This window comes from Artemia sp. Qi Xiang Cuo, chromosome 12, assembly GCF_049724085.1.
Source record: "Artemia sp. Qi Xiang Cuo chromosome 12, ASM4972408v1, whole genome shotgun sequence".
Lineage (NCBI taxonomy): Eukaryota > Metazoa > Arthropoda > Branchiopoda > Anostraca > Artemiidae > Artemia > Artemia sp. Qi Xiang Cuo.
In genome coordinates, this window is record NC_142805.1 from 53,980,285 (window position 1) to 53,996,400 (window position 16,116).

Genomic DNA, 16,116 nt, shown 5'->3' on the forward strand with positions numbered 1-16,116 from the left:
ATCTTATTTATCGTAGATAAAATCAAAAAGATCGCTTTGATTTCAGGCACCAAATTGCAAATTTTAATTTGAGTCCGTATTTCTTAATTCGAGTCCGTATTTCTTAATTCGAGTCCGTATTTCTTAATTCGAGTCCTGTTTTGTTTAATATTAAGTTATTTTAAGTGTCTTAAATCACATTTTGAGTAATAATTAGTTTTAATCAGTATTACAACTATATTTTAATATAATAATTCTCTTTTTTTACGACACCTTGTGCGACATAAAAGAAAAGTTTATGTTAGTTTATCGGAAATCCAAATCTTACTTACCCACTTTTCCTTATGACGAATCCTGAGAATCGTTTCTCTAATGTCAATTTTTTGTGGAATTTTCTTTCGCATGAACTCGAACTGGGTTTTTTGCCCAACCTTCCGAAGTTTTTTGTTCTTGCTCTGAAAATATGCAAGTATGTGCTTTGACTTAATTATTAATTACACTTATTTTTTTTACTCAAGGTGAAGAAAAAATTACATCATATAATTGAATAGTTTAAGCAGAAATTCAAACAATCAGATATTTTTATAAAATTATTTTAAATTAGATATTAAGCGTTTTATGAAAAAGACCTTCATGTTGACTTTTGTAGTTTTGGTAAACGCTCGTGTTCAAAATGAAAAAGAAAATCCTCCATCAAAATTTAATCAACTATATGTTAGACCCATGAAAACAGACGGTTTAAGGATGTTCGTTACTGTAAATCTTCTTAAGAATTTTAGCATTGGCGAAAGTTTTGGTAAAAATTGAAAGAGAATCTTAGCTATATTAACAGTTCGAAAAGCTAAGGACAGGATAGTTTAAAACAAGGAAAACTCTTAATCTCTTACTAATTTGTAAACAAAACACTGTCTAAAAGTTTACAACTTTAAATACACCATATATAGTGTACTTCCAATTAGTGTCGTTACTAGCCAAAACGTTTGGGGGGAAGGCCAAGAGATTTTACCGACTGGCTGGTCATTTTTACTGACTGTTTTTTCAAAAATTAGCATAATGTCCGTTTCGAAGACAATACGTAAATCACTACACGGGTCAGTAAAACCGCTGCATTTACCAACCGAGATTCAGATTGCGGTACATACCATTTCACTATTTTAAAGCTGTCTATTTAACCAAATGGAAAATTGTGGCACCATCTATAAAATCACAACAGGAATCGGTAAAACTGCTGCGTTTACCGAAAAGGTTCGAAATTTCCGTAGATGTCAGTATTTTCGTGATCTTTATTGTACCGTACAAAGAATTTTAGACTTATTTTTTAACCGAGTGACCAAAAACATTGGAGGGGGGCGTCCCCACCCCCGTACGTGACGGCCCTTCTTCCAATGTCCGCAAAGATTTTATTCAAATCAATTAGTACAACAGGAAACTTCAAAAGCTGCCAAATTATTCAATGATATTTTTCTTTTGAGCTGATTTTAATGTTTTCCATGCAGGTATACGAGAATATTTTTTCGGGCTGCCCTTTCCTAAATTTTAAAAAGAAAATTATGTTCCATTCAATAAAAAACAAAATTTATGCAATTTAATCATGTAAGTTTCAGTGAATCTAAATATCTCTATCTCTGGTACAAAACAGGAGAAGCTAAATCGTTTTCTAAGATTTTTCTAAGATTTCCTGGAAAGTAGGTGTCGGCTTTTAGTTTTCAGTCTTTTATTCGGAGTTTTAGCAATTCTTATGAATACAAAACTTTAATTCGCTGCAAATACTTGCAGTGTGAGATCTGTGCATCTAATAAATAGTTGGAATTTTAAGTATTTCCCAATATTGATGAATAACGTAATATATCATCCTTCAAGTTCTCGTTTCACGGTGATAGTTTTATTTAGATTTAGCTCCAGACAACTTAGCTGTCTCATTTGATAAGCATATGACCTAAGATTCTTTCTAGGGGGAGAGGGTGAAATATACCAACTGAAATTTTGAATTGATTTAAGTTTCAAGTTTCATAAAACTAGTACTATTATTAACAAGAAATTGATATAAAATATACTAATAACAGGATTATAATTATTTCTATATGGAAGTTGTTTAGAAGTCTCTTTTTCATATATTTATTTCACTGCAAAAAAATTTAATACTTTAAATCTATCTGAGGTCATTCGAAAAGAAATCTTCCCTAGATTATATTGAAAGATATCATGAAAAAATGTTAGAAACAATGCCAAGTTATTGATTTGAGGAAAACTCTTCAATTATGTGTTGAATCTAGCAACTTTATGGTGGATTTACATTAATAATGGCAGTAGAATAAGAAAGAGTGTATCCAAGATTTTTTTGTAGGGGAGGGGGGGAGTTTTACATGTTTTGGAGGGTTTTCAACATGAAAATAAATTCTTTAGAAAACGTATAATAACAGTATAAGATGTATTTTTGTTGATTTTTTGCTGGTCAGATAAAAATTTAGTGGGCGAGGAGAGGGGGTTTAAATCTGGTACCTCTTAAACCTGGATGCGGCCTAGAGAAAAAGCATTAATAATCCGTGAAACATAAACTCAAGTATCTACTAATATACATCAATTCCCAATTATAGCTGGATTATTTCACTTACCACTACTTTGGGGTTTCTCTCTTAAGAAAAGGCACATCCCAGATAATTTTCTTTGTGCTGCTCTTATACCAGCAAAAGTTTTTGGATTCCTTTCCATCTTCGAATATAGCTCTTGCAGTTCCATTTGCCCGAAGCATCCAGTTTTAGCTATAGAAGAAGTTATTTTCTTCTTTGCTGATTCAAGCTAAAATGAAAACATGATTGAGGGTGTTTTGCCAATAGCGTACTCCTAGTTTAAAATCTTAGTATGTTTCATTAATCATGGTATAGTTCTTTGAATTTCAACATAAATTTATTACTTTTGTATGTTGCAAATAAAAGCCTATTTCCCCACGAAGCTCTGATTCCTCAAAAATACACTCCTGATTACGTGCCTGTATTGACTTTATTGTTTATGAGCTTTCTTTTATGTTGCATATGTATCTGCAACATATGTATCTGATAAATTGGTTCTGTTTTGTTTGGATACTATTTCTTTTAATTGTAGGAAACTTATTATGGAAAGGTGAATTAGACTAGTTTTCGTATGTTTACTGAGCAGTATTAAAGTGTGGCGTGGGTTACAAAGACACACACATACAAATACATATGAAATTGCTGATTATATATTTTATGTGACGAGAGCTTTATATTCGTATTATTGAAGACGGCGTCCCCAAGAAAATACTCTCCCGTGGAAAATACCCCTGTGGGAAATCCCTTCCCGCGGATGGTTGGTCTCCAATTACTTTCGACAAAAAATAACTAAAAAGTTCACGTCATCATGTAAAATCTGAATTAAATTATTTTGAGGATATTCTATTTTGCAATAGCTACCCAATTAACCTTATTGAAAACATCATAGATAGACGATTAAAAAAGGTAAAAACGGAAAATAGGGAGCCCGTCCCCCTTGCTTCAATTACTCCAGTAATTGGAAGCAAAACTTTCACCGCATTACCATATATCTCGAAACTCAGCTAAAAACTGGAACAAAACAAAAAAAAAATATCTCTGTTTGCTTCAAAACTGAACAAAAAGTTGAACATATTTTCAACTCGGGAAAAGATAAAACTGACCCTATACTGGGTAGTAGTGTCTACAGAGTCCCGTGTTCATGTGGGAAATTTTACATTGGGAAGACCCATCAACAACTGGGAAAACATTTCTAACAACACAAAATTTCAATAGACAAGTCCCTGAGATTTAAAATGAAAATGACTACTTTGATTCTGCTTTGGCCCTCCATATCTTGGGAGTGGTAAATGGCCTACCGCAATCTTTTAAACAGGCAATGGAGATAAAAAAATATATATAAACAGAAATTTTACTATAAATAGAGACATAGGAGATTTTTCCTTAAGCCCAATTTATAATAACTTAATATTTAAAGACTCAATTAATGTTTTCGCCCAGTCTAATTTAAGACAACCTGTCTGCATATCTAATGAAAATCGAGGTTGCAGACAGGCAAAATCTATTGCAAAACAAAGAATAATTATCCTATTGGTAAATTGTCTTTCATTTAGTTCTGGTTGGTTTTTTGGATTCAATATCTTTTCTCATCTTGTAGAGTTTACTTCAAAAGTTTAGATTTGTTTTCTTATGAGCACTGAGGACGACATGGTGGAGGTCCTTGTCACAATATTTACTTATTTTTCGTCTTTATATTTTGCTACTGTCAGACCATATCCTCGTTTTTTCTCACCTATTTGATTTTATTTTCCGTTTATTATATCCTCTTTTTTCTTTGTTTCATACGTCTACCTCCCCCTCCCTTTGTCTTTCCCTTTGAACTATTTTCTGTAGTTCCGTAGTTTTAGTTTGTTTTTTTTTTTGGGGGGGGGGAGAGAGAAGGAGTTTTTTTCAAAGAAGAGGCATTTTACTGGGGGGGGGGGGTATTTTCCTATAGTTTTATCCTTTTTACCTTTACCACTAAAGCATAACCAAGACATTGAAAATGATTAATACCAAAATGGTTGGTTATGTTTATTAAAACATAAACACAAAACTAAATACAGATTCAGAGAAGTAAAGGCCGCAGGCTAACAGAAATAAAACATTCACATTTTACTTTAAAGAATTGTCTGGCAAGAATTTCGAAATTAAACAGTGAATTTTCTAAATTTAAAGCAAATTCGATTTTCAACCAACAGCTAAAATATCTCTCTATAGCTGATAAGCCATAGTGATCTAATAAATTATCCAAGAAAATTTACGTTAATACGAAAGAACACATCTTTGGCTGCTTTTTGAATAAAAATTTGACTATATTTGAATAAAAATCATGTATCTACCGTGTGTCTTTACCTTTCTTGATTTCTTCAGAGTTCAAATATAAGTAAAACCAATGAATTGGATTCAAACTGGATATAAGATAACACTTCGTCATTGAAACGGTCCATTGTCTTTGTCACATGTTTCGTTGTTAATAGCCTCATTTATAGGCGTATTGTAAATATTAAAAACTACTATAATTTGTTTCTTTCAATATTTATATATATCGTTCCTGAAAGTGTCTCACTTTACTTTATCCCCCTTCATAGTCTGAAAATATATAGCCCAAGTTACATGTTCATTGTGAATAAGTAATCTTATGAGCACTGAGGACGACATGGTGGAGGTCCTTGTCACAATATTTACTTATTTTTCGTCTTTATATTTTGCTACTGTCAGACCATATCCTCGTTTTTTCTCACCTATTTGATTTTATTTTCCGTTTATTATATCCTCTTTTTTCTTTAGTTCATACGTCTACCTCCCCCTCCCTTTGTCTTTCCCTTTGAACTAATTTCTGTAGTTCCGTAGTTTTAGTTTGTTTTTTTTTTTTTTGGGGGGGGGGGGGAGAGAGAAGGAGTTTTTTTTTAAGAAGAGGCATTTTACTGGGGGGGGGGCGTATTTTCCTATAGTTTTATACTTTTTACCTTTACCACTAAAGCATAACCAAGACATTGAAAATGATTAATACCAAAATGGTTGGTTATGTTTATTAAAACATAAACACAAAACTAAATACAGATTCAGAGAAGTAAAGGCAGCAGGCTAACAGAAATAAAACATTCACATTTTACTTTAAAGAATTGTCTGGCAAGAATTTCGAAATTAAACAGTGAATTTTCTAAATTTAAAGCAAATTCGATTTTCAACCAACAGCTAAAATATCTCTCTATAGCTGATAAGCCATAGTGATCTAATAAATTATCCAAGAAAATTTACGTTAATACGAAAGAACACATCTTTGGCTGCTTTTTCCTCCATTTTTCCGATTTTTTCTTGAAATTACGATAAATAAATATCCTCCAAAACAGAGGCGCACCATCTTCCTTCAAATTGCGCCAAAGTCATTGTTTCAGTAACCTGGAAAAATATATATTAACATTAATTTAGTATGTCAGGGGTTGTTTTTTAGTACCTTAATTTACGGAGTATTTAATTACGATTTGTTTGTAAAAACAGTACAGTGATTTTTGGTATTTAATCAAGAATTTCATTTAATATATTTGTAACTAAAGAATTTAAATTATTTAATCCATTAAGGATTCACAAATTCAAAATATAATAATTTGTAAGAATTGTTTCGAATGACAAATCTAGTAATTGAAATTTACTGCAGACTTTTCGGAACAAAACCTGTCACAATTACGGTATAATAAGTCAGGAAGCAGTGGCATCAATTATACGTTGGGTGGGGACTGTATTTTGCAATATCTCAATCTTTTCAATGAAAATAACTGAAAAAGATAACCTTACTGAGAATAAAAAGAAAATTGGATTTTTGTTTCAACAGTTTTAGAAGTGGAGGGGGGAGGGGCAATAAAATATTTGGAGGATCAAGGTAGGAGCTACAATTTTGGTCAGGAGGTGGTGATTTTTGTCGGAGAGGGTGGGAGAAGGGGTTCTAACCAACAATGTATATTGTGCATTGGTGAAGAAACATAGACTCGCTAATTGAGGCTATTGTTAGGAGGTGGTTAAATAAAACAGTTCCAGCCAAAAAGAAACTTCACCTGAATGCTGATTACCTGTTATAAGATACGCCTATTATTTGTATTTAAACTTAGAAGAAAAAGGGACACGGTGTCGGTATGAGAATGTATTATCACGAAATTCAAAACTTATTAACCTACTTGTTTGTTATTCTTAACACCGTTTCACTCAACTTTAGCACTATCATCCGCCGATCCCCCCTACAAACACGCAAACATATAACAAGAATTACTTATTCTTAATGAACATCTAACTGGGGCTATATATTTTCAGACTAGGAGGGGGGATAAAGTAAATTAAGATACTTTCAGAAACGATATACATAATCAAAAAAGACAATCTTACTGAGAATAGAAAACAAAACTGCATAGTTTTTCATTTTTAGAAGTGGAGGGGGGCGAGGGGCAATAAAATATTCGGAGGATAAAGACAGGAGCTAGAATTTTCGTTCTGGAGGTGATGGTATTTTTTGGGAGAGGGTGGGGGAAGAGGTTCTAAACAACTTTCTACATTTCGAATTAGTGGAGAGGCAGAGGCTCCCCAGTTACAGAAAATATTTCCTCACGAACAATGATCTAGCGTCAGGCACTTACACCACTGCAGTTGGACTTTCTGATTCTTTTGTTGTTAGGGAGGAGGGCAGATGCCTAGTAGGTGTGAGCAAAAATTTCCCAGCCGTGGAATATGCTCCCCCAAACATATTCCCCACAGATAATTTCGGATACTCATAAAAATGGAAGCTGAAATTTCTACTCAACTTTTTAGGTCAGAAGTAAAGCTATAGCGTTGCCCAAGTAAAGAGCCATAAGGGTTAAATGAATTAATATTTATTTATTTTTCCAGGGGCACTTTATGTGGAAGTGGTGGTCGTATAAACTTTGGAACAGGTTCATTGAATCAAATAGTTCGTGGTAACGAACTGTAAGTAAGGAGCGACCCGGCTCAATGGTAACCGAAACTCTAAAAAACGGGATTTTGATACCAATAGATACATCAAAAGAATCAGATTTTAATTCTGATTTCGAATATATAAGTTTCATTAAGTTTAAGCTTACCCATCAAAATTTACGTGCCTGAGAAAATTTGGCTGATTTTCGAAAAAAGGGGGAAAGACCCCCTAAAAGTTATAGAACCTTAATGAAAATCACACCATCGTATTCAGCGTATTAGAAAACCCTACTGTAGTGGTTTCAAGCTCCTATCTACAAAAATGTGGAATTTTCCATTTTTGGCCAGAAGAAAAATCACGGATGCGTGTTTATTTGTTTGTTTGTTTTTTTTGTTTTGTTTTTTTCCCCAGGGGTGATCGTATCGACCCAGTGGTCCTAGAAGATCGAGCAAGGGCTCATTTTACCGGAAATTGAAAGTTCTAGTGCCTTTTTTAAGTGACCAAAAAAAATGGATGGCAACAAGGCCACCTCCCATGCTTAGATTTTTCCCAAAGGCTCATGATAAAAATTTTGAGATATCCATCTTGTTCAGCATATTCGAAAATATGATAAAAATGTCTTTTAGAATGACTTGATCCCCCAAAGTCCCCAGGGGGAGGGCTGAAAGTTATGAACTTTACTCACTGTTAACATACAGTATTGGTTATTGGGAAGTATACAGACTTTTTCAGAGGAGATTGTTTCTGGTAAGTGGGAGAAGGAGAGGGTCGGGGGCTATATGGAAGGATCTTTCCATGAAGGAAGTTTTCACGGGGGAAGGGACATTGCTATGAAGGGGGCGCCGGATTTCCCAGCATTATTAAAGAAAAAGATCAGGAATTAAATAAAAAAAAAAAAGTTTTTCAACTGATCAACTGATTGTGATTAAGAGGTCATTTTTAAAGAACTGGAAAAAAAATTTGAACTATAGTTTAAAGAGCAGGGTATTGACTAGGGGGCGAACCCCTTAATATACGTGTTAAAATTTTATGAATATAGAAGTTCGTTACGTAAGTTAATTCTAAGTTACGTATATTTATTACTAATAAAAACGTTCGTAAATAAAATTAAACAAGTTTCGAGAAAGCCATTTAACCAAATATAATATGCAAAATTTGTTTTAATTATTCATGTACGGTGAGCCAAAATCAAAACCTGCATTAATTCAAAAACGTTCAAAAATTAAATAAAAAAAAACAAGTTTTTTAAACTGAAAGTAAGGAGCGACATTAAAACTTAAAACAAACAGAAATTATTCCGTATATGAAGGGGGCTGTCCCCTCCTCAACGCCTCGCTCTTTACGCTAAAGTTTGACTTTCTCACAACTCTATTTTTCTAAACAATAAAAAAACTTTAGCGTAAAGAGCGAGGCGTTGACGAGGGGACAGCCCCCTTCATATACGGAATAATTTCTGTTCGTTTTAAGTTTTAATGTCGCTCCTTACTTTCAGTTTAAAAAACTTGTTTTTTTTTATTTAATTACGAATTAAAAGTTATTGTGCCCTTACACTCTCTGTTTCTATCCTTGTTAGGGAGGAGAGCATCCTTGTTGCTGGGTGGAATTTAACGCGGGGGATTTATCAGCGGGAAAAGAAAATGTTCTTGGGGGAGGTATTTCCCAGGGGGTGGGGTTTCCAAATGTGAATTATTCAGGGAGGGGACGCCTCAACCCATTCAATAATATTCTAAATTTTACATCTCAGAGAACAGGAATAAAGAATCAATGGAAATGTCAGAGATAGCACTTCAAGTTTCTTTAAACGATTTTGTTCGTGTCTTTTGAAAAAAAAAGAATTATCGGTTCAAAGAAAATCATAACCAATGAAAGATAGTAAAACCAATGAATCGGACCAGCACGTAATATATAAAAGCATTTTGTCATTGAAACAGAATAGTTACAGTTATTGAAACCTTTGAAAAAATGGAAACGGATACCGTAGGTTCATTTCTTATTGGATATTTTCTGCATACCGTGGAGAAAGAATTGTTGTTTAAACATGTTGATTAATTAATAGCCCTTATGCAGGCTAATTGGAAAAATTGAAAACTTCTTTTAATTTATTTTTTATTTTTATTTGTATCGTTCCTAAAAATGCCTCAATTTACTTAATCTCTCTTAATGTGCAAATATATAGCTCAAGTTAAATATTATCCATGAGTTTCTTCGTTGCAAGATTGACACAGGCTTTAGTCGTTGAGTAAACTTGAAGGAAAAATCAAGCATGGGAAATACATTGAAAATAAGTAGGATTAATTGTGGTTAGGCCTATGTATTTTCGTATTTGCGGGGGAGGGTGGCGGAAGATTGTGGTAAAGTAAAGTGGAGTACTATTAGGAATAATAAATAAGTAGTTTAAAAGTTTTTTTAAATATTTTCTTCAGAAGTAAATTTTGGGTAAAAAAGTGACAAAAAACTATTTTGGTACAGTTGCGCTTAATGGTACACAGCGCTATAGATTGTCGAAGGAATGCAGTGATGGAGACCCGTAAAGCGGGTAATTGCTATCTAAATTGATCGAAGAGCGTGGTTTCTTGTTGAATTTACAATATTTAAACTGTTGTTTTTGGGGTTTAGGGGGGGGGGAGGTACATAGGTTAGGTTACGTATTTAATATATGTTATGCTTTCCCCCCCGCCCCCCCCCTAATGTGCAAATATATAGCCCAAATTTGTTTCTAAACTATTATATATACATCCTATTTTATTTTTTTATTAGCGTTACCCAAACTTGACTTCTTTCGTGTGTACCATTAAGCGCAACAGTACCATTATTTTTATTTGACAATCTATTGAACCTAATTGCAAAAAGTTTTGTTGAACCTGACGTTAGATCATTGTTCGTGAGGAAATATTCTTTGTAACTGGGGAGCCTTTGCCTCTCCACTAATGCAAAATGTAGAAAATTGGGTAGAACCTCTTCCCTCACCCTCTCCGAAGAAATACCATCACCTCCTGAAGAAAAATTCTAGCTCCTGTCTTAATCCTGAATTTATGACAGTTTATGGAATATTCAAGTTAGATAGGGAACCGGCGTCCCCTTCCCCATAAGTTCCCCAATACGTCGGAAAGTTTTCCAAGGAAAATCCCCCCCTGCTAAAATTCCGAACTATTCACTTTTAATTGATTAAGTATCGATTTTTACAGCGATCCCAGTCCCTTCCGTTGAACTAATTCTGTATATGCCTGAAGACTCAATGAGAGTTAGTATGTTTTGGTGTTAACACATACTTTTTTTTAATGTGAATTATATAATACTATATTTGAATAAAAATCATATATCTACCGTGTGTCTTTACCTTTCTTGATTTGTTCAGAGTTCAAATATAAGTAAAACCAATGAATTGGATTCAAACTGCATATAAGATAACACTTCGTCATTGAAACGGTCCATTGTCTTTGTCACATGTTTCATTGTTAATAGCCTCATTTATAGGTATATTGTAAATATTAAAAACTACTATAATTTGTTTCTTTCAATATTTATATATATCGTTCCTGGAAGTGTCTCACTTTACTTTATCCCCCTTCATAGTCTGAAAATATATATCCCAAGTTACAGGTCATTGTGAATAAGTAATCTTATGAGCACTGAGGACGACATTGTGGAGGTCCTTGTCACAATATTTACTTATTTTTCGTCTTTATATTTTGCTACTGTCAGACCATATCCTCGTTTTTTCTCACCTATTTGATTTTATTTTCCGTTTATTATATCCTCTTTTTTCTTTGTTTCATACGTCTACCTCCCCCTCCCTTTGTCTTTCCCTTTGAACTAATTTCTGTAGTTCCGTAGTTTTAGTTTGTTTTTTTTTGGGGGGGAGAAAGAGTTTTTTTCAAAGAAGAGGCATTTTACTGGGGGGGGGGGTATTTTCCTATAGTTTTATCCTTTTTACCTTTACCACTAAAGCATAACCAAGACATTGAAAATGATTAATACCAAAATGGTTGGTTATGTTTATTAAAACATAAACACAAAACTAAATACAGATTCAGAGAAGTAAAGGCAGCAGGCTAACAGAAATAAAACATTCACATTTTACTTTAAAGAATTGTCTGGCAAGAATTTCGAAATTAAACAGTGAATTTTCTAAATTTAAAGCAAATTCGATTTTCAACCAACAGCTAAAATATCTCTCTATAGCTGATAAGCCATAGTGATCTACTAAATTATCCAAGAAAATTTACGTTAATACGAAAGAACACATCTTTGGCTGCTTTTTCCTCCATTTTTCCGATTTTTTCTTGAAATTACGATAAATAAATATCCTCCAAAACAGAGGCGCACCATCTTCCTTCAAATTGCACCAAAGTCATTGTTTCAGTAACCTGGAAAAATATATATTAACATTAATTTAGTATGTCAGGGGTTGTTTTTTAGTACCTTAATTTACGGAGTATTTAATTACGATTTGTTTGTAAAAACAGTACAGTGATTTTTGGTATTTAATCAAGAATTTCATTTAATATATTTGTAACTAAAGAATTTAAATTATTTAATCCATAAAGGATTCACAAATTCAAAATATAATAATTTGTAAGAATTGTTTCGAATGACAAATCTAGTAATTGAAATTTACTGCAGACTTTTCGGAACAAAACCTGTCACAATTACGGTATAATAAGTCAGGAAGCAGTGGCATCAATTATACGTTGGGTGGGGACTGTATTTTGCAATATCTCAATCTTTTCAATGAAAATAACTGAAAAAGATAACCTTACTGAGAATAAAAAGAAAATTGGATTTTTGTTTCAACAGTTTTAGAAGTGGAGGGGGGAGGGGCAATAAAATATTTGGAGGATCAAGGTAGGAGCTACAATTTTGGTCAGGAGGTGGTGATTTTTGTCGGAGAGGGTGGGAGAAGGGGTTCTAACCAACAATGTATATTGTGCATTGGTGAAGAAACATAGACTCGCTAATTGAGGCTATTGTTAGGAGGTGGTTAAATAAAACAGTTCCAGCCAAAAAGAAACTTCACCTGAATGCTGATTACCTGTTATAAGATACGCCTATTATTTGTATTTAAACTTAGAAGAAAAAGGGACACGGTGTCGGTATGAGAATGTATTATCACGAAATTCAAAACTTATTAACCTACTTGTTTGTTATTCTTAACACCGTTTCACTCAACTTTAGCACTATCATCCGCCGATCCCCCCTACAAACACACAAACGTAAAACAAGAATTACTTATTCTTAATGAACATCTAACTGGGGCTATATATTTTTAGACTAGGAGGGGGGATAAAGTAAATTAAGATACTTGCAGGAACGATATACATAATCAAAAAAGACAATCTTACTGAGAATAGAAAACAAAACTGCATAGTTTTTCATTTTTAGAAGTGGAGGGGGGCGAGGGGCAATAAAATATTCGGAGGATAAAGACAGGAGCTAGAATTTTCGTTCTGAAGGTGATGGTATTTCTTGGGAGAGGGTGGGGGAAGAGGTTCTAAACAACTTTCTACATTTTGCATTAGTGGAGAGGCAAAGGCTCCCCAGTTACAGAGAATATTTCCTCACGAACAATGATCTAACGTCTGGCACTTACACCACTGCAGTTGGACTTTCTGATTCTTTTGTTGTTAGGGAGGAGGGCAGATGCCTAGTAGGTGTGTGTTAATACCAAAACATTCTAACTCTCATTCAGTCTCCAGGAATATACAGAATTAGTTCAAAGGAAGGGGTGGGGGTGGCTTTAAAAATCGATACTTAATCAATTAAGAGTAAAGAGTGTGGGATTTTACCAGGGGAGATTTTCCTTAGAAAATTTTCCGACGGATTGGCGAACTACTGGGGGAGGGGACACCGATTCCCTATCCAACTTGATCATTCCTTAAATTGTCCTAAAGTCGTTAAATAAAAGACAAAGAGTTAGCTTCTCAATGCATATCCCGCCTTAGAATGTTTTTGGTATTTATTCAAGAATTTCGTTTAATATACTTTTATAACTAAAGAATTTGAATGATTTAATCCATTAAGGATTAACAAATTGAAAATATAATAATTTGTAAGAAATATTTTCGCAAGACAAATTTAATAATTGAAATTTGCTGCATACTTTTCGGAATAAAACCTGTCACATTACGGTATAACAAGTCAGTAAGCAGTGGCGTCACTTCACAAAAATTATACGGTTGGTGGGGACTGTATTTTCCAATATCTCAATATTTTCCAATAAAAATAACCGGAAAAGATAATCTTACTGAGAATACAAACAATATTAGATTTTTTTTTCAATTTTAGAAATGGAGGGGGGGGAAAACCAGCAATAAAATATTCGGAGGATCAAGGCAGGAGCTAGAATTTTCGTTCAGGACGTGGTGGTATTTTTTCAGAGAGGGTGGGGGGAAGGGTTCTAATTAACATTGTAGATTGTGCATTGGTGAAGAGATTTAGGCTCGCTAATTGAGTCTAATGTTAGGAAGTGGTTAAATAAAATAATTCCAGCCAAAAAGAAACTTCACCCAAACGCTGATTATTACCTGTTATAAGATATTCCTATTATTTGTATTTTAAGCTAGCATAAAAAGGGACTCGGTGTGCGTACGGAGAATATATCCTCACGAAATTCAAAAACTTTTTAACCTACTTGTTTGTTGTTCCTAACAGCGCTTAACTTAACTTTACCACTATCATCCGCCAATCACCCCTCCAAATACGCAAAGATATAACAAGAATTACTTATTCACAATGAACATGTAACTTGGGCTATATATTTTCAGATAATGTAAAGTGAGACACTTTGAGAAACGATATATATAAATATTAAAAAAACAAATTATATTAGTTTTTAATATTTACAATATGCGTATAAATGAGGCTATTAACAATGAAACATGTCACAAAGACAGTCGACCGTTTCAATGACGAAGTGTTATCTTATATGCAGTTTGAATCCAATTCATTGGTTTTACTTATATTTGAACTCTGAACAAATCAAGAAAGGTAAAGACACACGGTAGATACATGATTTTTATTCAAATATAGTATTATATAATTCACATTAAAAAAAGTATGTGTTAACACCAAAACATACTAACTCTCATTGAGTCTTCAGGCATATACGGAATTAGTTCAAAGGAAGGGACTGGGATGGCTGTAAAAATCGATACTTAATCAATTAAAAGTAAAGAATTTGGGATTTTACCAGGTGGGGATTTTCCTTGGAAAACTTTCCGACGGATTGGGGAACATCTGGGGAAGAGGACGCCGGTTCCCTGTCTAACTTGAATATTCCATAAATTGTCATAAATTCAGGATAAGGACAGGAGCTAGAATTTGTGTTGAGGAGGTGATGGTATTTCTTCGGAGAGGGTGAGGGAAGATGTTCTACCCAATTTTCTACATTTTGCATTAGTGGAGAGGCAAAGGCTCCCCAGTTACAAAGAATATTTCCTCACGAACAATGATCTAGCGTCAGGTTCAACAAAACTTTTTGCAATTAGGTCCAATAGATGGTCAAATAAAAATAATGGTACTGTTGCGCTTAATAGTACACACGAAAGAAGTCAAGTTTGGGTAACGCTAATAAAAAAGTAATAAAATAGGATGAATATATAATAGTTTAGAAACAAATTTGGGCTATATATTTGCACATTAGGGGGGGGGGGCGGTTGGTAAAGCATAACATATATTAAATACGTAACCTAACCTATGTACCTCCCCCCCCCTAAACCCCAAAAAACAACAGTTTAAATATTGTAAATTCAACGAGAAACCACACTCTTCGATCAATTTAGATAGCAATTACCCGCTTTACGGGTCTCCATCACTGCATTCCTTCGACAGTCTATATCGCTGTGTACCATTAAGCGAAACTGTACGAAAATAGTTTTTTGTAACTTTTTTACCCAAAATTTACTTCTGAAGAAAATATTAAAAAAACCTTTTAAACTACTTATTTATTATTCATAATAGTACTCCACTTAACTTTACCACAATCTTCCGCCACCCTCCCCTGCAAATACGAAAATATATAGGCCTAATCAGAATTATTGTTAGGGAGGAGGGCAGATGCCTAGTAGGTGTGTGTTAATACAAAAACATTCTAACTCTCATTGAGTCTCCAGGGATATACAGATTTAGTTCAAAGGAAGGGGGGGGGGTGGCTTGAAAAATCGATACTTAATCAATTAAGAGTAAAGAGTGTGGGATTTTACCAGGGGAGATTTTCCTTAGAAAATTTTCCGACGGATTGGCAAACTACTGGGGGAGGGGACACCGATTCCCTATCCAACTTGATCATTCCTTAAATTGTCCTAAAGTCGTTAAATAAAAGACAAAGAGTTAGCTTCTCAATGCATATCCCGCCTTAGAATGTTTTTGGTATTTATTCAAGAATTTCGTTTAATATACTTTTATAACTAAAGAATTTGAATGATTTAATCCATTAAGGATTAACAAATTGAAAATATAATAATTTGTAAGAAATATTTTCGCAAGACAAATTTAATAATTGAAATTTGCTGCATACTTTTCGGAATAAAACCTGTCACATTACGGTATAACAAGTCAGTAAACAGTGGCGTCACTTCATAAAAATTATACGGTTGGTGGGGACTGTATTTTCCAATATCTCATTATTTTCCAATAAAAATAACCAAAAAAGATAATGTTATTGAGAATACA

The 16,116-nt window shown here is 33.7% G+C and overlaps 1 protein-coding gene across 1 annotated transcript; it reads right to left on the reverse strand.

Moving 5' to 3' along the window:
* Window positions 1–311: 311 nt before the first annotated feature.
* LOC148946277 (uncharacterized) lies at window positions 312–5,886 on the reverse strand. The gene is made up of 3 exons (XM_089098090.1): window positions 5,787–5,886; window positions 2,592–2,775; window positions 312–434 (listed from the first exon to the last, which is right to left on the reverse strand). The coding sequence occupies exons 1-3, from the start codon at window positions 5,826–5,828 to the stop codon at window positions 355–357; spliced, it is 306 nt and encodes a 101-aa protein (XP_088954216.1). The 5' UTR covers window positions 5,829–5,886; the 3' UTR covers window positions 312–354.
* Window positions 5,887–16,116: the final 10,230 nt, after the last annotated feature.

Excerpts from the sequence above, each read along its gene's own strand:
- LOC148946277 (XM_089098090.1), bottom strand. The coding sequence starts at position 5,828 with ATGGAGGAAAAAGCAGCCAAAGATGTGTTCTTTCGTATTAAC. Across the intron at positions 2,776-5,786 it reads ATGTGTTCTTTCGTATTAAC|CTTGAATCAGCAAAGAAGAA; the intron begins GTAAATTTTCTT and ends TTTTCATTTTAG. Across the intron at positions 435-2,591 it reads AGAGAAACCCCAAAGTAGTG|AGCAAGAACAAAAAACTTCG; the intron begins GTAAGTGAAATA and ends GCATATTTTCAG.